The sequence below is a fragment of the Ovis aries genome, chromosome 3, assembly GCF_016772045.2.
Source record: "Ovis aries strain OAR_USU_Benz2616 breed Rambouillet chromosome 3, ARS-UI_Ramb_v3.0, whole genome shotgun sequence".
Taxonomy (NCBI): Eukaryota; Metazoa; Chordata; class Mammalia; order Artiodactyla; family Bovidae; genus Ovis; species Ovis aries.
Window position 1 is genome coordinate 203,387,350 of NC_056056.1, and position 24,582 is coordinate 203,411,931.

Sequence of the window (24,582 nt, forward strand, 5' to 3'; positions counted from 1 at the left end):
GAGCCACCAGGGAAGACCATAATTTGATAGTATTTTAAAAAATTGTTTTGTGCCTTAAACACCTACTATGGAACATACTTCACATACTTCACATATTTCACATGGAACAGTATCAATTTCAGAAAAACAATTAGTGACAGCTTTGAGAGGAGAAGACATTTTCAGCTTAGCAGAGGGCAGCACACAGTAGTGGACATAAGTAAACACAGCATTAAATAACAAGCACTGTTCTAAGCACTTAATATAAATTAACTTCTACGATTCTCACCGAAATCGTATACTTTTACTTACAGTTTATTTTAACCATAAACATACTCTTTTGACAGTTGTCTTTCCACACATTTATTTCACCAAGCACTAATCATTACACTAGCCCCCCAAATAACAAAGTTCTAGGGACCTCTAGAAGTAGAGATGAGGTCACTGAGATAGTTGAGGGTGACAGAAATAATCATTTTCTGCCAAATAGAAGTTTTTCGAGCTGCCAAAGAATTGTCTAGAGAAGGGAGCCAAAAAAGGCAGATCAGGCAGTCTCTCCCCAGGCTGGCCATAAACTCGAGAGTCTCTTTGACCTCTGTCTACCAACATGAACAGCTACATCAGCCTAAAGGCAGGCTTGAAACAAGGTCAGACCATCTCAAGTGAGCTTTGAAAAATAAACAGTACTAGAAACCAGAGAGTAAGCACATGCACCATTTATCATTTCACCTTCATGAGGTCAACAAGTGTCTGTCACGCACTTTCCCTAAAGTGGCCAAGAGAGGTTGGGTGATGGTTTCTGTTGTAAGCGTTTGAATGGAAGGTTATCACTTGTCTTCCTAGACTTTCTTGCATACTCAGTGGACAATCTGAAAACACGGATGCCGGAGGCTGTGCTCTACAGCCTAGGAGCCAGAAACAGTCAAGGTCTCTCTTGATGCCTCTTGACTTGCAGGAGTAATGGTTTTTCAGCCTTTGGTGCTCCATCTGGCTTTTCCATTTGTGTTTTCTCCCGTAGTCTGTGCTGAGACCAATGTACACGAGACCAGAGCTGAACCATGAGTATTCCAGGTTACAGATCCTCTGATGTCTCAGTCTACTTCTTCGTGTGGTATCCTAAGTATTTTCTCCTAGAAGGGGAAAAAGAGAAATAGGTTTTTAGGATTCCAAATTTGATTCAGTATTGAAGTGAAAACATATGCCTGTTAACTCTGCTTTCTCATCCCAAGCCTGACCCGAGGCGTGGAGACGTGTTAAAGTTGGGGGAGGGTTTGGAAAGGTGACTAGCATCCTTGGTATGCCTGAAAGGAAAACACCAGCTAAGGACTTACATTACACACTCAGGGTTGAGTGTGGGAAGAGTCTAGATGGGAAGAGTCTTTGATGCTGTATTTAAATTCAGAAAGATTGATAACTATGGAGGTTGCTAATCTCTCCTTTCAAGGTGCGGTAGAAGGGGTGAGGTTGCAGGACCACAGGATAGCTATGTGAATAGTGCTTCAAGTGAGGCAAAAAGGGCCAAGGAATAAATGAAAATCAAATCATGGCTTGTTTGGCATGCTTTGTGGATAGAGTCACTATTCACTGATTTGACTAATTAATTATTGCTCTCCAGGGCTTCCCTGGTGGCTCAAATGGTAAAGAATCTGCCTCCAATGTGAGAGACCCATGTTTATCCCTGGGTCAGGAAGATCCCCTGGGGAAGAGAATGGCAACCCACTCTAGTATTCTTGCCTGGAGAATCCCATGGACAGAGGAGCCTGGTGGGCTCTAAAAAGTCAGACATGACTGAGAAACTAACACACACATTGCTCTTCAAGTATTGGCTGAGCATCTGTGACTTATGTGAAGGTAATGGAAACCACGAGAGAGAAAGAAGAGGATGAAATACATAACCCTGCCTTCATAGGCTTGTGGTTCCACTGGGAAGATTTGGTGCACTCCTGTGCAACGTGGAATGCTGAGATATAATACTTAGGAACCCCGAGGCTCCTGGAAATTGTATGCCTAGGAATAGCTTTTCTCCTTCCACACCACTACAGGGACACTCCAGAGAGCCACTGAAATCCCTGGGGCAAGGGAAGGCTGGCCACCAGTGTCCCCTCATTCCTGTTCAGTGAAACTGAGTTCACATGTCAATCCACACCTTCACATTCCCATAGTCATGTCGACTCATAAATATTCTTTCATCAGCATCCTTTATTTTTTGCAACTCTGTCTCTGACTTTGGAAAAAATTAGTCCTTTATTTTTTTCCCTTCCCTCTCCTAATTTCTAGCTTTGTGCTCCAAATTAAACCTAACTGTGGCCAAGACGTAAGATTAGGATTTATGATGACCTGGAAAAGTAAACTAATAATTTTGAATTGAAAATACATGTGATAAAGAACTAGTGCCACAGAATTATAAAGCCTTTGAAAATTCACTGTATTATTTTCTACCCCAAAAAATCCATCTGATTTCTCTGATTGGAATTGTTTTTCTTTCTAGCACTAGCAGCCAAATTAAAAAATAATAGAACTTATTCTTTTTATTTGCTTATTAGAATTACAACCACTATTTTTAATGATAGATTTCATGAAATATAGTATAAAATTCACCCTTTTAAGAATGTATAATTCAGTGGCGTTCAGAGTTGTGCAACCATCAGCTCTGATTTTAGAACATTTTCATTACTACAGAGAGAAACAGTGTCCATTAACAGTCACATGCCATTCTTTCTCCCCAGAGCCCTAGGAAATCACTGACTCTACAAATCTGTCTATTCTGGACATTTCATATAAATGGAATCATACAATATATGGCCTTTTTGTCTGACTTCTTTCACTGTGCATAATGTTTTCAAGGTTCATCCATCTGTCCATATTTAATTCCTTTTTATGGCTGAATATTACTCCACTGTATGGATATTTCACATTTGGTTTTTCCATGCATTATTCATCATGGAAAAACTTCTGTGTTGTTTCTACTTTGGGGCCTTTATAAATAATGAATACTGCTCTGAACATTCATGTACAAGCTTTTATGTGAACACTTGTTTTCTGTTTTCTTGGGTATAGACAGAGAATGGAATTGGTAACCCTACATTTAACATTATGAGGAACTGCCAAATTGTCTCCCAAAGAGGTCGGACCATTTTAGAATCCAGCCAGCAATGTATGGGGGTTCAAATTCTCCACATCCTCACCAACACTTGTCTTTTTTGTTTTAGCCATGCTAGTGGGTGTGAAATGGTATCTCATTGTGGTTTTGATTTGCATTTTCCTAATGTTGAAACTCCAGTACTTTGGCCACCTCATGCGAAGAGTTGACTCATTGGAAAAGACTCTGATGCTGGGAGGGATTAGGGGCAGGAGGAGAAGGGGATGACAGAGGATGAGATGGCTGGATGGCATCACTGACTTGATGGATGTGAGTTTGAATGAACTCCGGGAGTTGGTGATGGACAGGGAGGCCTGGCATGCTGCGATTCATGGGGTTGCAAAGAGTCGGACACGACTGAGTGACTGAACTGAACTGAATGTTGAAATGCAGATGTCAAGCAAACATCTTTTCATGTGCTCATTGGCCATTTGTATATCTTCTTTGGAGAAACGTCTGTTTTTAAAAAATACCATTTGGCTGTGTCAGGTCTTGGTTGTGTCACGTGGGATCTTCACTGTGTCATGCACATTCTTTTGTTGTGGTGTGCTGACTCTCTAGCTGTGGCTCACACGCTCCAGAGCATACAGGTGCAGCAGTTGTGGCACTCAGGCTTAGTTGCTCCACAGCATGTGGGATCTTAGCTCCCTGACCAGGGATCGAACCCACATCCTCTGCATTGCAAGGTGGATTCTTAACCACTGGACCACCAGGGAAGTCCTGGAAATGTCTGTTCAAATTGACTACCCATTTTAAAAATTGGTGGAGTGTTGTTCTTTTATTGTTGACTTGTAAGAATTTATTACATATTCTGAATATATAATTTGCAACTACTTTTTCCCATCCTGTGGGTTGTCTCTTTACCTTCTTGATGGTATCCTTTGAAGCAGAAATGTTCTTAATCTTGACGTAGTCCCTTTTATTTCTTTTGTTGTTTGTACTTTTGGTATAGAGACACTGTATTTCATAGAACACTTTTGGCATTTCAACATTAGTTAACTAGATTTTGAGAACTAGCTTGCAAATCCAGTTGATACTTACAGTCCCTCTGGAATATATTAAGACCAACAATGATGGTAATTTCCTGTATATAATTGTAGTGCAAATATAAAGTGTTGTAAAGGCTCAGAGGCTGCTAAGGGTCTTGAGCTGGAGTAGTCAGGAGGGCCTCTGGGGTGGGACTTGAGGGGGCCCTGGTCTTGATGGGCCTTAGAGCTGTTAAATCTGAAGTGATGTTCAGGAATCTATCCTCCTCCGTGAGTTAAGGCAGCTTGAATTTGGAGTATTCAAGAGCCTTGTTCAGATTAGCCACTTCCTGCTGCTGCAGTCACATCAGTCATGTCTGACTCTTTGCAACCCAATGGACTGTAGCCCACCTGGCTCTTCTGTCCTTGGAATTTTCCATGCAAGAATACTGGAGTGGGTTGCCATTTCCTTCCCCAGGGGATCTTCCTGACCCAGGGGTAGAACCTGCATCTCCTGCATTGGCAGGTGGGTTCTTTTATCACTAGCACCACCTGGGAAGCTCAGATTAGCCACTTAAGGGCTATCATATCTGGTGCGACAGTGGAAAATAGGAAAGAACAGAAGTCTGGGTAGTTTGATGGGCAGCTACCAGTGACTGTGGTGGGCACATCAGCCCCATAGGCATGATCAGCTTACTTCCCATCTGGTAGCCAAGAGACTAAGCCTGTTTGGAGGCCCTGGGGTCATGCTGGCCATGCCCAGAGCAGACTCAGGTCTTTTCCTGGCCTCTGGACCACCCTAGTAGAAAGAGGACTCATGATAGTAGAGCATGTCCTCCTAGGAAGGGCTGGATCAGACAAAAATGTCCTATGCCTGCTGAGGTTTAGAGCTCTGGGGTAAAGCACTTTGAAAAGGTTCCCCTTATGAGGCCATTTGAACAGGACAGTTTTAAGGAAGTCTCAAAGGAAAAGGGTAGGGGAAGGGCTGAGGCTGAGGAATCAGGGTAAAGATGTCTGTTTTGCCTGATAGCAGATAATTTAAAAATAGGTGAAAATTAAACTGCTCTTCAGTTTGTATCAAAATGTCCCTGTTGGAATGTCTGGGTCCCAACAGCAATGACAAAATGTCATAAGCCCTGAACCTCTGTGAAAGATTATTCCCACATCCCTGAGAGAATAAGGAACGTCTCCTAGTCTCACTGCCAGACTTCCGTTGCCTGCAAAATTTGTGAAAACAGAAATTGTATCTATCCAAACATTTTATATCTCAGCATCTCTTCATTTCCTGTTCTGTCTGACCAGTCCCTCTCCTCTCACTCACATACCCCACATACCCTTTGGGAGCTCAGTAAATATTTATTGATAATGAAGATAATAACTAAAAATATGTTCCCATCAATGGGGTAAATCTCTTGCCACTCAAGTGTCCTAAACCCATGAGAACCGCTTCAAAGATGTGTTCCCTTCATTTAAAAAAACAACCCCCAGAAAAACCCCTTTCTGTCCCGTGCCCCCTGAGTTCTGGGAAGATTTCATTTTTAGATAGAATGCACTTACCCATCCACCATGCTGCTGGATCCAGGGTGAGAAATTCTCTTTCAGGTACTTGGCTCCAAAACCCAGCACCCTGTTCATGGGGTGGTTGTCGATGGTCGTGAGCTTGGCTATGACATCTATTGCAAGAGCAGCTTTAAAGCCCTGAGCTTTGACCTCTGATTCTCCCCGGGTATCCACGCCCCTTAGGAACTGGTCTGTGATGGTCTTGACAACAGGATAGGATAACCCATCCAGGAAGCAGGCCATCAAAACTTTATCTTTCTTCAACTGTGTTTGAGAGGAGAAACAGTATATGTCAGCCTTGGCTGGGCAGGCAGACTCTCCGGCTGAACACTGGACAACTGAAACACGCAGTGGAAAACCCTGGTTTCTAATCTCAAATGCGGAACCATATCCTGCAGGACCACAGGGCATGGACTTTCTTTGTGATTTCCTTCCGTGGGAACCAATACAGACTGAACAGCCCATTCACAGGACATTCAACAAATGTTTCCTAGCACTTAGGACAGGTGGTAGGTACCGTGAACGATTAAGATGCATCCTCACTCAAGGGGCTCAGAGTCCACCGACACTTGTAACCCAGTGAAAGGTGCTTTGTTAGAGGTTGTGTAATGGGCAGAATCCACAACCTGGAAATCGCTGTTTTGGCTCAAACTCTTGCTCCACTTATTATTAGCTGTGCAATCTTGGCGAAATTACTTAACTTTTCAGTTTCAGTTATGTCATCTCTAAACTGGGGTGACAGCCCCTATGGAAAAAGTGAAAGTGAAGTCGCTCTGTTGTGGCTGACTCTTTGCAACCTGATGGACTGTAACCTGCCAGATTCCTCCATCCATGGGATTTTCCAGGCAAGAATACTAGAGTGGGTTGCCATTTCCTTCTCCAAGGGATCTTCCCAACCCAGGGATTGAACCTGGGTCTCCCACACTGCAGGCAGACTCTTTACCGTCTGAGCTACCAGGGAAACCCAGGGTAATTTTGAAACACCTGGCCTTGTGCCCAACATGGAGGAAATGCTCTTGAAATGTTAGCATGTGTCCAGGATGCTTCAAGAGCTCAGAGTTATTAGGGAAACCTTCATGAGTTACCTGAGTTCATGTGAAAAGAAAAACAAAATTGAATCCATTGATTCCCTTCCATTGTTCTACTCAATTGATTTTACCTTATACTCCTCTCTTGAACGTTTTATTTCTTAGCTTTCCTCCCTTTAGAGTATCATGGTCTTAGAAAAAGAACAATACTGCCTTGGCTTTTTTTTTTTGCCATGCTGCACAGCATATGGGATCTTAGTTCCCTGACCAGGGATTGAACCCATGTCCCCTGCATTGGGAGCATGGAGTCTTAACAGCTAGACCACCAGAGAAGTCTCAGTGGACAGCCTTGAGAGCTACAAGGTTCCTCCTTCAAATGGGGAGAAATGACTTGCCCTGTACTCCTGTCCACTGATGCTAGTTCTAGAGAAACACAGGGTCATCATATGCCCTGTTCTGTTTTCTGCTTCCTCTGCACCCCTGACCACCCTCTACTATGGCCCAAAGCTCTCCTATTTCCTCCTCTTTTCTTTGGTCTGATGCCTTGGTTTCCTCAATGTTTCTCATTCTGTACCATTGCATATTCCTCCCCCATCCTGGTCACCGTCCTCTGGGACACCTCTGATAAGGGCATTGAGGAGCCACCGAGCACGCTGGGGTGGACTAGGGTGGGTGGCTGGCTAGTTAGAGCTGTTAACCCCTCCTGCAGAGCCCCACGGACTTGGCTTCCTGCCCAGGGATCCTTGCAAAACAAGAGAGTGTGTCCCCAGGCCAGCTCCTGATGGCCAGATGCAGGAGACCTCATAGCCAGCCATGGGTAACACACAGAGACGAGATGCCTTCAGAAGCCACGACCACAGGGGGCCCTGCCCGCCGCCACCTTACCTGAAGGCAACCCTTGCACGTTCCTGATGGGAGTAACCAGTCTCAACTTCTAACTGGCCTGAAACCCAACATTCTCCAGGTAACGCTAACCCGTCCCCTGGCCAAACTGCTGAGAGAGAACAGTCCGGCCGTTCTAGGGGGAGATTTCAGACAACACTCCAGACTTGGAGCTTTGGGACACAGATATTCAGGCTGCAGGGCAAACACAAGAGTCTAAACTTCCCTGAGGATCAGTTACATGGGGAACTAGATTCATAATTCTATTCAGCAAATTTTAATTTATTGGTGACTTTTTTCCTTTCCAAAAATTCCGAGGAGGCTCCAGAAGGTTTACTTATGTTTTCCAAAGTGATTCATTTTTGAGACCCTGCCAGCATGAAGAGTTTTGACTCCAAGGGAAATAAAATTTAGGACTTAAGTGGAAACCAGAACTTTGAAAAAGGAGTACAACCATCAGTCCAGTTCCATTCCCTGGTACAGGGCGGGGACACAGAAAGAAAACCCATTAGTTCAAGACGCTCCCTACCTCTCTTTCCAACTGCTCCCCCGAATATTTCAGCAGCTCAACAATTCTGGCTATTATTTGGTCTTCTTCTGTCAGGGGAAAATTACAGTTATTTCTTTCAAGAGAAAAAAAAAAAAATCTTGTATGTTTCCAGGGACAAACTTGTAGCCTGGTTAGGGAGTGAGGAAGACCATGCACTTTGTAACTTCCAGCAAAGTAAACCTTATTTCACCTCTTCTGATGATACCCAAAGCATTCTAAACACCCTCTCCCTCCATCCCCTTCTTTCCTCCCCTAGTCCCCTGATTCTCACCGTGAAACTCATCACTATATTTGCTCTAAGAATGCTGGTGGGAGGTGGGAGGGGGGTTCATGTTTGGGATCGCATGTACACCCATGGTGGATTCATGTCAATGTGTGGCAAAACCAATACACTATTGTAAAGTAAAAATAAAAATTAAAAAAAAAAAAAGAATGCTGGTGAAGATGCATGAGCTTATCTCTAATGATACTTAAAAGAAAAAAATTTTAACTTTTATTTTGTATTGGGGTATAGCCGATTAACAACATTGTAATTGTTTCAGGTGGAGAGTGAAGGAACTCAGTCATACATATACATGTATCCATTCTCCCCTAAACTCCCCTATGTTCCAGGCTGCCACATAACACTGAGCAGAGTTCCCTGTGCTGTACAGTAGGTCCTTGTTGGTTATCCATTTTAAATATAGCAGTGTGTACATGTCCCTCCAAAACTCCCTAACTGTCCCTTCCCCCCTGATACTTAGAAGAAATGTCTCTCAGGTCTTTGGGCTTTTCCTGAGCAGGTGGTCTTTTCCCATGTAGACACCATAAACCCCTATTTGATCATATTCATCCTTTGTGTTAACTGCTAGAAAACTCAGAGCCAAACTGTGGCCTCCTAAGAGGAAGGTACAGTCTTCCTGAATTTGGGGAATTAAAGTCATTCCTAAACCCACCTATTTTCCTACTTTTTTTTTTTTTTTAACATTATCTTTCAGATTGGACTTATCTAACTAAAACCTGTACTTTGTATGCTGTGTCTTTACAACAGGGTAGAGTCTAAGGAAATACAATGAATAAGTTCTCCCACCCCAAAGGCTAACATGGCAGATGGAGACAGAGATGGCTCCAGTTGGTGTGAGCTGTGTGTGTTGGAACAGGGAAGGTGGAGTCTGCTTTCCCTTGTCTCCAAACGTGCTAACAGTGAGATAATATTAGGAAAACAGTCATTGCTATAGCGTTGAATCCAAACAGAGACAAGCCTGTTACTGAGGGAACAGCATGTTTTCCTTGTGGCATAGTCTCTGAAGTCATGAAGTCCTCATGTGCGTCCCAGAGGAGAAGGGGAGGAGAGGCCAGGAAAGTCCTGCCATGAGGTCGTGTGAAGGGCAATGAGGTAGGAAGCCTGAGACCCAAGTCACCTGAGAGAAGAAGGACTGGGTGCTTCCGCTGCCCACATGTAGTTTGTATCTGACTCTGTTGCCTCTTTCTGGGAAAGCTGCTGCAGCAGCAGTCCCAGCTTCTCACGTGCTGGAGGATGGGGGCCTGAGCTTTGGCTTGGCTTCGTGTCGCCAATTTTTGTGGCCCAGACACACGTGAGATAGCAGTAAAGTAGGAACACTTTGGGTTTTTTTTTTTTTCTCCAGGGGTCCCTGCTCTCCCAGCTCCTCACTCGAAGCCCCTTTGGTAGTCTGTGGTCCTGGCAGCACAGCAAGGGTGGACATACTTACCAGTCTGGTTCTGGGGTGGGAGGGCACCGCCATGATTGTAGAACCCCCTGCTGCCTTGTCGCTTGATGTGCTGCAAACTCAAGAGCCAGCTGGGCCCCTCATCGTCCACTGGAGTTTGAGAAAGAGAACCACAGGCTAGACAGTCATTATTGAGGGAAGGTCAGACTGAACTCCTCTTCCCGGGCACTTGGTCCTGTTTCTCTCAACTCTGGGCTTCCCTGGTAGCTCAGACCGTAAAGAATCGCCTGCCAATGCAGGAGAGGTGGGTTTCATCCCTGGGTCGGGACAATCCCCTGGAGGAGGGCGTGGCAACCCACTCCAGTATTCTTGCCTGGGAAACCCAGTGGACACAGGAGCCTGGCAGAGTACAGTCCATGGAGTCATAGAGAGTTGGACACAACTGAACGACTGACACCTTCACTTTCCCTTTCCCCCAGATCTAGAATTCCTCCAGGTCAGTTGGGGTCCACAGTCCTGCCTGCTGCTCCAGTTTGGGTGACAACTGACCCAGCCTGGTCACTGCTTCTCAGGTCTGCTTCACGTCTGCCTCTAGGCTTGGTGCCTGACAAGCCTCCTGCTTCTTCACGGGAGCCCAAGGCAATAGTGTGAACCCCTGGGTGGATGCTCCACCTACAGCCTGTGCACTCGCTTGAGCACACCGGGCCTTGGCCGTGGCTAACATGGTGCAATCTAATGCTGCATTCCCCCGCTGCCGCCCCCCACCTGTGAACAAGACTGAGCAGTACGCTTTGTACCTCCTCCTGCCCCTCAATAGAAGACTTTTCTTTGGACTTAGCAGTGAGCTTGGCACGCTGCTTCCCTCTGCTGGCGCACTCCCCTTGGCTTGGGCTGGGTTCTCCAGCTAAAGGTCAGTGCCTCCAGCGTGTGCTTGTGGTGCCCTGAGTGCAGGTCAGCAGAGATTCCTAAGTGGCGGGGCCCTGAACTGAATAAATACATACGAGCTCATGGACCTCTGCTTGGCCAACAAGCACCCTGGGGCAAACGCTCGGAAGGGAAGTTTACCTTTCTTGGTACTTTCAGCTCCAGACTGCCCTTTGGGACCCTGAAATACCAGAACCTCTTTGGACTTGAAGCCTCCTCCCTGGCTGTGGAGCTCTTCTGGCGGCGGCCAGGAATAAACGATTTCAGCGACTCGGTTGGCAATGGAAGCGACTCTGGGGTCCGTGGCTGAAAGAAGACAAAACGGTGCTGACAGGCCCTTCCCAGAACTTTGTCTGGCTCATTGGTATGCACGGTTGCCCGAAATGAAAACACCGGGCCTAGAGGGAAAGGAAATGGCCTGGGGCCGAGCAGGAGTGTGTGTTTTGGGGGGAGGTGGTGGCATTCTTCAGAAAGCCTGGGCAGTTGCCTGGCAGAGGCTGGGATGGGGGAGGGGCACGCAGGAATGATTGCCACCTTGAAACAATTACCCCTCTGCACCCTCTTTTGGAAGTCTTGCAAAATTAGGGTCCCCTTGCCCCTTTGCAACACAAAAGGCAGTGCTTAGTTCTTTCCTTGAGGGAACGCTCATTACGCTTTTATTTTTATTCTTTTTTGGGGCATCCTTTATATCTCGGAGAGCTGGCCCCTATGCACTTCGGAAGGCATTCAGCAGTGTGACAAGCCTTTGGGGGCTGGTCACTGAGGAGAGAGAAATATCCCTTCTCTTGAGCTGTATTCCTGACTCAAGTCCATTATCAAGGAAACACGGACCCCCCCCCCCCTTGCTGGTATGGTCACGTGTCGTCTTCCCTGCCTCCACGCCTGCTGGGAAACATGCAGAAAATGTGGATAGGTAAACAAGGATGCATAAAATCTAACCCATGACCCTCAAGAATTTACAATCCTAGAAAAGACTTATGTCAAGCGTTTGCACACGTAACTGGAGAGTAAAGCATCTGGGGACATGAAGGTTTAAATGGCTCTGGCCCCGAACGTCATGGCCTGTGAAGGACAAGTCAACTTGGCCCCTGGGGGAAGACGGGGTTAGGGCAGGAGGGCAGGCAGTACTGCTGAGTTATTTGGGAGTAAAATTCCACTGTTAATCTGTCACTACGCTCTTAACACGTAGAAGCTTGTACAAGCTCTGCCTTTGATATGGAGCAGTCGTATCATGTAATGTTTAAGAACAACAGTATTTAACTCATAAGACTTGTTGACAGTAACAGGTTTGGGCCAGAGGGTCAGTGTGCCCAGAGGAACTCCCAGACTTTGTCAATCAGGATAGATGAGCAAGGCAAAGTGTGGGTGTCATGTGAAGAGCTGGGAGTGACCTCCTGAGGAGCTGCCAGGTGATGTCTGATTCTCTATCCCCAGATTCTCTCATCACCCTCCTGGGTGTTCACTGACAGGCCACTGATGCCCTGCCCACAATGCGTTCCTTTTAAAAAGAAGACATAATGGCTTCCTTAAAAAGCCACGTTTATCATGGTGCTCCATTGGGTTCAAAAACAGATCAGCAGTGGATTAGAGAGAGAAGAACTGGAGAGGTCAAGGAGTGGAGGATCAATGCTTTTCCCTTCCGTTTAACAACAATCCAACCAAAAAGACTTTTCCACTTTTAAATCACCTTACTGCAGCCCAGCCAGCCGCCTTGTGAACGCTAGCCACCCACGCAAGGAGGTGGCAAGAGGCTGGATCCCCAAACCAGTGGGAGCCTTCCCCTGTGTCCACGGGAGCTGGGAGAGGAAAGCTTGCACGCCTTGCCTCTCTAACCTTGTGCGGTTGGTTGGGTGATCAGCATGTTCTTTCCCTTGGTAGAGTCACACTCTGCCCACCTTGCCTTCAAAGGAGGCAGATGAGGGCCCTCATGGCTGTCCCTCCCCATCTCCCAGCCTCCACCACGTGGTCAAAGACCACCAGAGGACACAGAGGTGGTCCCCAAGCTGACTAACCTGTGTGTCTGTTTCTACGGATTGGAGGAATGCAGACAAAATGCGTACAGGAAAATCTATAAGCAAACACAGTTTGATGAATTAATCTGGTCAAGATTCCCATTCTAGGGACTTCCCTGGCAGTCCAGTGGTTAAGAGTCTGTGCTTCCACCACAGGAGGTTCTGTGTCAATCCCTGGTCAGGGAACTATAAGATCCCACATGCCTTGCAGTATGGCAAAAAAAAAAAAAAAAAGAAAATTTCCATTCTAATACCTTTTTTTTTTTTTAAGATTTCCTTCTGATCAGAGTTGGTCTGATCTGATAGGCAAGGAAACATTGGATGAGGGTGGACAAAAAATGGAAAGGCTGCCCTTCCTTTGGAGTTTATTCTGGGGACTCATTGTGCAGTTAAGGAGAGGAGAGTGGGGAAGGCATTTGGCTTGAGGTTTTTCTTTTAAAGAGAAAGGACAGGGCATTTGGAAGAGAATTCCATATAGGGGGGTCTGCTATTTCCTACCTAGTATCCCTTTTCTTTATCTTCCTTAGTAACAGACCCCTGAAATGTCAGGGGAAGCTGACAGAACTACCTTTCTCAGCCTCTTTTGCAATAAGGTATAGGCACTGAGATGTAAGAAGTTGGCTACAGTTTTAAGAAAGCTCTCTAAAAGGGAGCTGAATTATCCAGAAAGACGATAACCTTTTGCCCTTCTCCTTGCTTCCTCTTCCTCCCTGCTTAGAATGTAGACATGATGGCTGGAATCTGAGCAGCCATCTTGGGGTTTAAGGTGACTTTGAGGTTGGAAGCCACTAGCTAAGGGACAACAGAATGGAATCCTTAAAGGCTGGGGAACTGGCAGATCAAGCCTCAACTGCCGAACTGGTTTTCTTTTATAGGAGAGAAAAATAATCTCTATGTCAGTGAAGTTACAGCAGATCACAGCTGTGGAGAAAAAAGAGATTCACAGGAAAACTGGGTTGCTGTTTCTCAAATTGGTATTGCCATTTGTTTTTCTACATCCCAAGGCCTGTCACTACTAGACTTTGGTCTTGGGACATAATCTCATAGTTCTTAGTCCAGCCCGGTGTCTGAAATGGCAGCATAGGCTAAATTGCGACCTTTAGTTAAAAGAACCCAGGGGACACCAACTACTGAGTTCTGATTTACATGTGGCAAAAGAGAAAGAGAAGGCAAGTCCCTCTTGTGTCACACCCAGCATAGAACCAGCTGCTGCTGCTGCTGCTGCTGCTAAGTCACTTCAGTCATGTCCGATTCTGTGCGACCCCATAGATGGCAGCCCACCAGGCTCCCCCGTCCCTGGGATTCTCCAGGCAAGAACACTGGAGTGGGTTGCCATTTCCTTCTCCAGTGCATGAAAGTGAAAATTGAAAGTGAAGTCGTTCAGTCATGTCCGACCCTTAGCAACGCCATGGACTGCAGCCTACCAGGCTCCTCTGTCCATGGGATTTTCCAGGCAAGAGTACTGGAGTGGGGTGCCATTGCCTTCTCCAGTAGAACCAGCTAACCCCCCACATAATTACCTAAACAAGAAAGCAAAGAGAGAGAAAGGGGAGAGGGAGAATTAACTTAATGAATCATTAAAGCTCAGCCTCATTAGGAGATAACCATTTCTACTTTTGTAGGAATATCTATAGGTCTACACAGAGATCTGGAAATTTTAGAAAGTAAGCAAAGGTCCAATGACCTTCAGTAATCTTGAAATACAGAACATTGTTTTTCTCAGAAAAGCCAGAAAGTTAAATCTGTAAAGTCTTCTGTTTCCTGGCAAACTTCAAAGAACAGGACAAGGAGAAAAACCTATTTATGTGCCTCTAAACTGTTCTATCAGAGAAGGCGATGGCACCCCACTCCAGCACTCTTGCCTGGAAAATCCCATGGATGGAGGAGCCTGGTAGACTGCAGTCCATGGGGTCGCCAAGAGTCGGACGCGACTGAGCGACTTCACTTTCACTTTTCACTTTCATGCATTGGAGAAGGAAATGGCAACCCACTCCAGTGTTCTTGCCTGGAGAATCCCAGGGACGGGGGAGCCTGATGGCCTGCCGTCTATGGGGTCGCACAGAGTCTGACACAACTGAAGCGACTTAGCAGCAGCAAACTGTTCTACGGGGCTTCCCAGGTGGCTCAGTGGTAAAGAATATGCCTGCCAATGCAGGCAACACAAGAGACCCAGGTAGGATCCCTGGGTCGGGAAGATCCCCTGGAGTGCTGGAAATGGCAACCCACTCCAGTATTCCTCCTGGGAAAAATCCCATGGACAGAGGAGCCTGGCAGGCTGCCGTCCGTGGAGTCACAAAGTGTCGGACACGACAACACACACACAGGCAAGCAAGCCAAACTGTTCTGTTTGCTCCGGACCTCAGATCCCACCCCCAGCAGAAGGACCCCTGGAGGGAGGAGGATTTCCTCAGATAATCCCAATGGTAACTTCTCCTCCCTAAAGCTTACAAGTCTAATGGGAAATGGAAGTTTCCTTGATCGCAGCGAGTGCTCTAAAGCTGTCATTGCGTGCGCTGAATCTCCAATAAGCCTGACAGTCACAACATTTAAAACTTGAGACATTACTGCCACCTGTTGACTAATTATTGACACAGGCCAATCAGCCCAGCAAGAGAGCAGGTTTCTTTTAAAATCAGGGCATCAGGCAGAAGATATGGTTAGAGGGGAAGATGTTTATGCCTAGGTCTGTGGATGAAGGGCAACACTGTTAAAGCCTTGCATGAAAATGTTATGTTCAATACAATGTGTTTTGTCCCGCTGAAAGAAGATTTTGTCAAAATGCTTCTCGGTTGTTTTTTGAGTGGCTTGAACTTTGAAATCACTTTTATATATAGTTGTCTGATCTTTCCATCCACCTTCAAGAAGCCAGTGTACAGATGGAAATGCAGAGGCTCAGAGATGGGAGCTGACTTCCCTCAGGGAGAACAGTCTGAGCCTATCTGGGGATCTTCCCTTTGTATTGGTCTCTGGCACCGAGGATTAGGAATTTGGGCAGCAACCTTAATTATAGATGGTGGAGCCAGAAAACCAGTCCCGTCAGCCATCACCACCAAACTTTTCCTTTCTGCGCAGCCTTAAGGAAAGTAGGACAATTAGGATTGAGAATTGGGCTTCCCTGGTGGCTCAGTGGAACTGGAGAAGACTCTTGAGAGTCCCTTGGACTGCAAGGAGATCAAACCAGTCAATCCTAAAGAAAATCAACCCTGAATATTCATTGGAAACAATGATATTGAAGCTGAAACTTTAATAATTTGGCCACCTGATACAAAGAGCTGGCTCATTGGAAAAGACCTTGATGCTGGGAAAGATTGAAGGCAAAAGCAAAAGAGAGCAGCAGAGGATGAGATGGTTAGATAGCATCACTAATCAGTTCAGTTCAGTTGCTCGTCATGTCTGACTGTGACCCCATGGACTGTAGCACTCCAGGCTTCCCTGTCTAAACCAACTCCCAGAGCATGCTCAAACTCATGTCCATCGAGTCAGTGATGGACATTGAGTCACCGACTTGATGGACATGAATTTGAGCAGACTCTAGGAGACAGTTAAGAACAGGGAAGCCTTGCGTGCTGTAGTCTATGGAGCTGCAAAGAGTCAGACATGACAATGACGGAACAACCAGAGTGGTAAAGAATATGCCTGCTGATGCAGGAGACGCAGATTTGATCCCTGATCTGGGAAGATCCCACGTGTTGTGGAGCCACCGAGCCCATGCACCACAAGTGTCGAGCCTGTGCTCTCGAGCCCATGTGCTACAGCTACTGAAGCCTGTGAGCCCCAGAGCCTGTGCTCTGCAACAGGAGGAATCACAGCAGTGAGAAGCCTACAGACCCCAACAGGGAGTAGCCCAGTCTCCAAAACTAGAGAAGAGCCTGCACAGAGACGAAGACCCAGCACAGCCGAAAAAAAAAACAAAAAACAAAAAACAACAACCCAACAAAAGAATTGAGTATTAATAGGTTGGGAAGCTGAGGTTCAAAGAGTTCCCTACCTCAGGGTGGGAGGAGGTGGACTCCCAGGCACACAAAAGAAAGAAGTGGCTGTGGGAGAGAAAGTGCAGTTGGTCCCCCAAAGCTTACCTTTATGCTCTAAGCGCTGGTCCATGCTGGAGCGGGACCTTGGCCATTTTGGACTCCAAGGACGGGCCTGAGGTCCCCCCACCCTTTGTCCCTGGGCAAGGATTTCCGGAGGCGAGCTCTGTGAGTCTTCCTCCTTCTCTGCTACCCCAAAGAGGGTCCTCCAAGAGGGCTTTTTCTTGGTGAGGTTTATGGCCTTCTCGCTGGACTGAGAATTTCTGCAGGGCCATGGCCCCTGAGTCCATGCCTCATTCACTGGCCAGCTCTCCGCCCCTTTCTGGGACAGACTCCTTGTTCTCAGGTGCTTTGGTGAGAGGACGGCAGAGGTGTTCTGGAAGACGTGGTGTTTGACATAGAACTCCAGGATTTTGAACTCCAAGCTGTCTGAGTCCTCATCATCCAGGGGGATCTCTTCCAGGTCACAGGGGCTGGCAGTGCACATGGTGGGGCTGCAATGACAAAATCCACATGTGTCCTTCCACCTGGGAGCTACCTACTCTTGGTAGGAAAGGGGAGAGGGGGTGAAAGTCAGTAAGCATTTACTGAGCACCTATTCTCTTTGTGGTGTTGGAGAAGACTCTTGAGAGTCCTTTGGACTGCAAGGAGATCAAACTAGTCAGTCCTAAAGAAAATCAACCCTGAATATTCACCGGAAGGACTGATGCTGAAACTGAAGCTCCAATACGTTGGCTACCTGATATGAAGAGCTTGACTGATTGGAAAACACCCTGATGCTGGGAAAGATTGAGGGCAGGAGGAGAATGGGGGTGACAGAAAATGAGATGGTTGGATGGCATCACTGACTTGATGGACATGAGTTTGAGCAACTCAGGCAGATGGTGAAAGATGGGGAAGCCGGGCTTGCTGCAGTCCATGGAGTCACAAAGAGTCGGATACAACTGAGCGACTGAAAAAATTCTCTTTGTGCTAGGAGGCAGGGGGTAGCCAGAGATGGAAAAGCCAGGGTTCTTTCTGCAAGTTCAGATTTGCAGAGATGAGGAGATGTGTACATAGGTAACTCCAGACCAAGAGAGTGAGCTAGGAGCTTGAACAAAGATACTGGAGCAAACACAGGAGGTGGGGGAGGAACAGAGAGCTGCAAATAGAGGCAAGTGCAGGCTCCTTGTGGCTGGATCCTGGGGCTTAGAACAATCTGGGCACAGAGCAGACCATAGGTGAATTTAGGTTGTGTCCCTGGGCCCTGCAACTGGACCCTCAGACCTGGCCCCACCCACCAGTAAGCGGGCACTAGCCCCAGGATGTGGTTTCAACCCACCAATGGGAAGGCAACAGTCCCCCTGAACCCTAACTCAATCCTCTAGTTAACTCAGCAATAACTCTGGGTCTCCCTGGGGTTCTAGAGTCAGACACCTTGTGACTTGACCCTGCCAACCAGCAGCTGGAAGCCTTCGCACAAGGCAGGGCCTGACATCCAACCGGGTCGGGGGCCAACCAAGCCTACCAGACTGCCCATGGTAGGCAGCCCACCACAGCAGAAGGACCCATGCAACCACGTAGGGGGCACCCTTGGAGACTAGTGATGAGAAGGGAGTGAATTCTGGGATGCAGAGAACTCCTTCAAAAAGCCACTTCTCTAAGATCAGGAAATGTAACCAACCCACTGGCTACATAGAAATAAGAACAAGTTAGGCAAAATGATGCAACAGAGGAACATGTTTCAAACAAAGGAATGAGATAAAGCCTCGGGAGAAGAACTGAGTGACATGGAGATAGGCAATCTACTCAAGAAAGAGTTCAGGGGAGGGGTCATAAAGATGACGCAAGAAGTGGGGAGGAGAAGGAACTGAGAGTGAGAAGTCAGAGGCTTTTAACAAAGAGTGAGAAAAGAAAAGCACAACCAGAGATGAAGAATACAAAACCGAAATGAAAAATGCACTCGAAGGAACTGACAATGAGATGGTTGGATGGCATCACTGACTTGATGGACATGAGTCTGAGCAAGCTCAGGCAGATGGTGAAGGACGGGGAAGCCTGGATGATGATAGACTGGATGATACAGGGGAATGGATTGTATCATCCTCTGCATCATCATACATACAGAGGATGACAGAGAAGCTGGAAGACAGAGTCGTGGCAATCATTAATGCTGAACAGAAAAAAAAAAAGAATGAAAAGAAACAAGAGTTTAAGAGACCTCTGGGACAGCATAAAGCACACAAATATTTGCATTTTAGGGATGCAGAAGGAGAAGAGAGTGAGAAAGGGGCTGAGAACATATTTGAAGACATAATAACTGAAAACTTCCCTACCCAAAACAAACAACCCAATTGAAAAGTGGGCAGAAGACCTGAAGAGACCATTTCTCAATGAAGAAATATAGATGGCCAATGGGTACAGGAAAAGAGACAACATTGTTAATAATCCTAGTTGCCTGCGTTCATATCTTATTAATTATTGAAAATAACACCTAATTCTATTATTACTTCTGCATCTAATAGCTGAATTGTTCTATAAAGAAGAATTTTACCTAATCAGTTGATTACTTCTCTATTAAAGTATTTTCTATCATAGTTATATTTTGTTATTAATTTCTAACTTGGGCTTCCCTGGTGGCTCAGATGGTTAAGAATCTGCCTGCAATGCTGGAGACCCAGGTTTGATGCCTGGGCTGGGAAGATCCCCTGGAGAAGGGAATGGCCGCCCACTCTAATGGTGAGAAAATATGACCTGTATGTGAGGCAGTTTTTGAAAAATCTGTTGACTCTTGCTCGAGGGTCTATTATATGGTCAGTTCTCAAAAACACTTCATGTGTGCTTGATCAGAATATGTGTGCTCCAGTTGTTAGGTACATTGCTAAATGTGATTATAAAATAAAACTTATTAGTTATATCAAAAGTCTCATTAATCATCAGAGAAACGCAAATCAAAGCCACAATGAGATATGACCTCTCACCTGTCAGAGTGGCTCTCACCAAGAAGTCTACAAAGAGCAAAACTGACAAGGATATCAAGAAAAGGGAACTCCCATACACTGCTGGTGAGAATGTAAATTGGTGTGTCCACTGCAGAAAACAGTGTGGCTGTTTCTCAAAAAAACATAAAAGTACCATATGACCCAGCAATCTCATTTCTGTGTATCTATCCGAAAAAAAAACAAAAACACTGATTCAAAAGGACACACGCACCACAATGTTCATAGCAACAATATTTACAGTTGTCAAGATATGTAAACAACCTAAGTGTCCATCAATAGATGAATGGATAAAAAGATGCGGTATGCATGTATACACACCCACTCCACACAGTGAGATACTATTATATAAGCTATAAAAGAGAATGAAATTTGCAACAGCGTGGAGAGTAAGTGAAATAAGCCAGACAGAGAAAGACAAATACTGTATGATATCATTTATATGTAGAATCTTAAAAAGTGCAACAAACTAATACATATAACAACAAAGGAACAGATTCACAAATACAGAGAAGAAACTAGTGGTTACCAATTGGGAAGGGAAAAGGTGAAGGGGTAAGAGAACAGTAGGGGACTAAGAGGTACAAATTATTCGGTATAAAGAAATAAGCTACAAGGATATATTGTACAGGACAGGGAAAATAGCCAATATTTTATAATAACTGTAAATGGAGTATAGCCTTTAAAAATTGTGAATAATTGTTATACATCTGAAGCTTATACAATATTGTACATTAACTATACCTTAATAAAAATTTTTTTAAACCTATAAAACATGGGTGGGTGGACAGAAAAAAAATTGGCACATGTGAATCACTTAAAATACTGCATAAAAGTGAAAGTGTTAGTCGCTCAGTGGTGTCCAGCTCTTTGTGACCCCATGGACTACAGCCCGCCAGGGTCCTCTGTCCATTGAATTCTCCAGGCAAGACTACTGGAGTGGGTAGCCATTCCCTTCTCCAGGGGATCTTCCCAACCCAGGGATTGAACCCAGATCTCCTGCATTGCAAGGCAGATTCTTTACTGTCTGAGACACCAGGGAAGCCTATATATGACCATAGAGTGTGTGTATGTGTATTTATGTAAAGTATACATACCATAAGCTATGAAGCCTGGAACGTGGCTGGCTTTCCCAGCACCTAACATAATGCCTGACACATGGTAACCTCTTGATAAATATTTGAGGAATGAAAAAAACTGTTACAGTGCTACCAGATAATATATGAGACATTTCGTCAAATCTGAATGTCAGGTAAACAACAAATAATTTTTTGGTAGTCCCAAATATTGTGTAGGACATGCTTACACTAAGCATGTCTGCTGTTTATCAGAAATTCATACCTAACAGGGCCTCTTGTATTTTTGTGCAAATCTGGCAATTCTGTGATTAACAAGTGCTGCTTGTAAAAATTGAGATCTGAGATTGTTGGAAGCAAGTAAAGAGGACCCAGGTGGAGACTGAGCGACCTGAGTATCACCAGAGAAAGAGTGGTTAAAAAGTGAGAGGAGAGTGTGACACGTGGTTCCAGATTCGGGGCAGTGACTCGGTGTAGAAGGGGCTGGAGGGCAGCGCTGGAAGGCCCCAGGAGAGCATGTATGAGGGTTTTAATTTGGACCTTCCTTTTGAGTTGGGCAGCCCTGGATGCCTTAGGCAGGACTTACACCTGGGTCCGGAATAGCGTTGCTGTTGGAGAGAGAAAGGGCCTGACTTCTTTAAGAAACCAGAGTTTGCTAATTATTGATTCAGGAGCAACATCTGAAAAGAGGGGGAAACCTGAGGTCAAGGTGGAGAACACAGCCCTTCCAGTTGGTGAAAGAAGAGGGTTTTGTGGTTTTCCAGGTTAGAAAGCATTTGAGTGCTTGGCCCAACCAAGAGGCCGGGCCAAGGGCAAAAGAAGCAGAGGGCCTGGCAGCCCCCAGGAGCGCAGGGTAGTCAGGCTGGGCAAGTGCCTGCAGCTGAGTCGAAGTATCAGTTAAAACACGTTGGATGTGCTTAACAAGCGTAGGGTATTTTTCCTATTAATCTGCATTGGGAATGAAGGGAGAGCTGTTAAATGGATAGTGAAGTCTTATTTTAAAGCAAAGGATTGAGTTTCTTTATAGCAAATTGCAGCCTTTCTGCTCTTTGCTGTTCCTATTTAAAGTCAAGCTTCTCCTAATGGAAACGTACAGATGAATTTTATACATATAACGCTGATGGAAATGAAGCCCTGGGTGGGGCCCCAGAATGTAAGTTCAGAGCCTGGAGTGGAAATTATGAATAGCTCCAGAATAACAAGCTCTCCGTGAGGCTTGTTATAATTCAGTGACTCAGTGGCCCTACCCTTTTGACCCAGTCTTCCTTTATATACTCTCTTCCTTATCTACAACAAACTCTGGCAGACCTACTCCCCAAAGCTAGGTTACACAGCATCTTTTCCTGGTCTCTCTTCTTTCTTGGAGACTTGCTTCTCCTCCCCCCACCACCCTCCCAAGTTGAAGTCCTCCGGGTCCCCAGTGGTGGCTCATCCCCTGGGAACACCACAGAGCTGCAGCTGACCTCTAGGATCACAGGATACACAGGAATCACTGTAGGGATTTTTCTAGCTCTGGATTTGTTGGTCAAGCTTAGATCTCGCTTCTCTTCCTGTCACAGGTCGTGGAGCAAACAGCCCTCACGCGTGCTCCATGATCCCAGTGCACAGAGGCTGTGACCCAGAAAGCTGGACAGAACTCTGCCCTGGCCTTTCCCCGGTGTGAGGGGCATGGAACACCCCTTGGCCCAACAGACTCAGCCACAGAGCTGACTTCATCGCTCTGGACACACAGGCAAGGCCTGCATGTAAGACGGTGTGGGGTGGGGGGGGGGATGCTCATCCCAGAGGGACGTATGCAGACCAGCTGATGAGCTGGGTTTTGTCTGGTTGCCTGGCGCCTCTCCTTTCACACTCTCTGCCCTCTCACAGGCCTCCCCTCCCCTTTTTTCCCTGAACTTCAGACCTTCTGGGATACTTATCTCGCCCCCACTTGTCATTTCTGAGTAGGACACGGTCTTTAATCCTAAAGGTGAAATGAGGTAAAATGTCTTACTGTTCCACAATAGGAGCTAAACTGAGAGAACCTCAGGTCTCATGAATTAAACACAGACTCAGGCTCTGATTATAGAACAGAGCGGGCAGGGAACTCAGGAGGGAGCCTGCTAGAGGGGAGGGGGAATCCCCCATTTCACCTGAGCCGGGTACTGAAGGAAGTCTCTGGGAGGACTAGACCTTGTGCCCAGAGATGCTCTGGGCTCAAATCCAGGGGCTCCTGTCCTCAGCCCATCTGTGCTCTGGGGGAGGGACCTAGTGTTTCCACGGGCTTCTGTTATGCTGCCACATACTCAGTGGTCTGCATAATATGAAAAATGATTCAGCCAGTTATATTTTCTTAACTCCCCCAGCCATTCTGGAGCAAAGGAGAAATGAAAGGGAAACCTAAATGTCTCTCTTTCCCTTGCCTGAAAACCCCTAATAAACTGTACACTTAGCTTTTAGTTTTAGATTCTTACTTTTGCTTCCTGAGACTTACAGGATCAGAACTCCTAAACAAACGCAGTAAACATTAGGTTTACCAGCCCCCAGTTGGAGCGCCTAATGAACACATCCAGGACTGTAGTTTCCCGCCCCCCTCCCCCCCATCCTGCTGGGAAGGCTGACTCTCTCCTGGTGTTACCTGGTCTTCAGGCTGTCAGCGGTTGCTCCTGCTTCGAGTCAGGTGGCTGTAAGGATATGTCTATATCTGAGTCTCTTTCCACGAAACTTAAGAGGAAACTGTGGCCTAGTCTTCTTGGCTCCTAATTTCAGAAGGGCCTTGTGATCTAAGACGCCACCGGAGTGTAGCGCGTTCAGGTTGGGACTGAGGCTGGAGGGAGGCTTAGGAAGGGAGTCACTTCCTTGTTAAGCCCTGCCCGCAGCTATTTAGCTGAAGGAGGGACTGACCTTTGCCCAAGTAATTTGACTCTAGGAGTTCTGCATCTTTATTAAGGACTCTCACTGCCCTTTAGGACGGGGACAGTTATGTGGATGCCCTCCCCTCATAGGACTTGACTTTTCCTTTCATCAGTTTTAATCAAGTTGAATCAACCGCGTGTGTGGCTCACTTGTGTCCCACTCTTTACGACTCCATGGACTGTAACCTGCCAGGCTCCTTGTCCATGGAATTCTCCAGGCAAGAATCCTGGAGTGGGTTGCCATTTCCTCTCCCAGGGGATCTTCCCGACCCAGGGGTTGAGCCCGCATTCTTGAGTCTCCTGCATTGGCAGGCCGTTCTTTACCAACTGCGCCCCTGGGAAGCCTTCACCAGTTTAGCAAATGTTTGCTGATTGCCTCTGCGGCAGGTATGGTCACACATGTGTATTCTTCACGGCAAGAGGCAGGTGTTAGGGTTACCATTTTATATGCTAGGAAACTGAGGCTCAGAGAGCTAAGGTATCTTGCTAGTGGTCCCCCATCAGCTGAGTTGAAATCCAAAGCTAGGTCTTTTTGGCTTTACACTATAGCATAGGTTGTATTCGGATAGAACCACTGGAAACACCTCCAAAATGGAATCCAATGCCAGCCATAGTGAAAGCCGCAAACGCTGATAAAGGCCACGTGTCACAGCTTAGGGATAGAATTTCCTATGTAAAAGAAAAAAGAAACATATGATTTTGTGCTCTATCCAGATTCTTGACTGAAATCCATGAGCGCTGGCTAGTCAAAATGTAAAGATGAAGGAAGCGTGTGCACAGTGATGGGAAAGTTCTTTGGTGATTTGAAGTGAATTTTAACCAGCAAACTCATATTATTGTCCATAATGTATACCAGTCTAGTCAACTTGAGAGATATTAAAGAAATACTTACTATTTTTT

At 46.1% G+C, this 24,582-nt stretch overlaps 1 protein-coding gene across 1 annotated transcript; it reads right to left on the reverse strand.

Moving 5' to 3' along the window:
* Window positions 1–278: 278 nt before the first annotated feature.
* On the reverse strand, window positions 279–23,590 carry BCL2L14 (BCL2 like 14). The gene is made up of 7 exons (XM_004006858.5): window positions 23,406–23,590; window positions 16,783–17,228; window positions 10,836–11,000; window positions 9,813–9,920; window positions 8,083–8,150; window positions 5,641–5,907; window positions 279–1,109 (listed from the first exon to the last, which is right to left on the reverse strand). The coding sequence occupies exons 2-7, from the start codon at window positions 17,219–17,221 to the stop codon at window positions 1,071–1,073; spliced, it is 1,086 nt and encodes a 361-aa protein (XP_004006907.1). The 5' UTR covers window positions 17,222–17,228; window positions 23,406–23,590; the 3' UTR covers window positions 279–1,070.
* Between the last annotated feature and the right edge of the window lie 992 nt (window positions 23,591–24,582).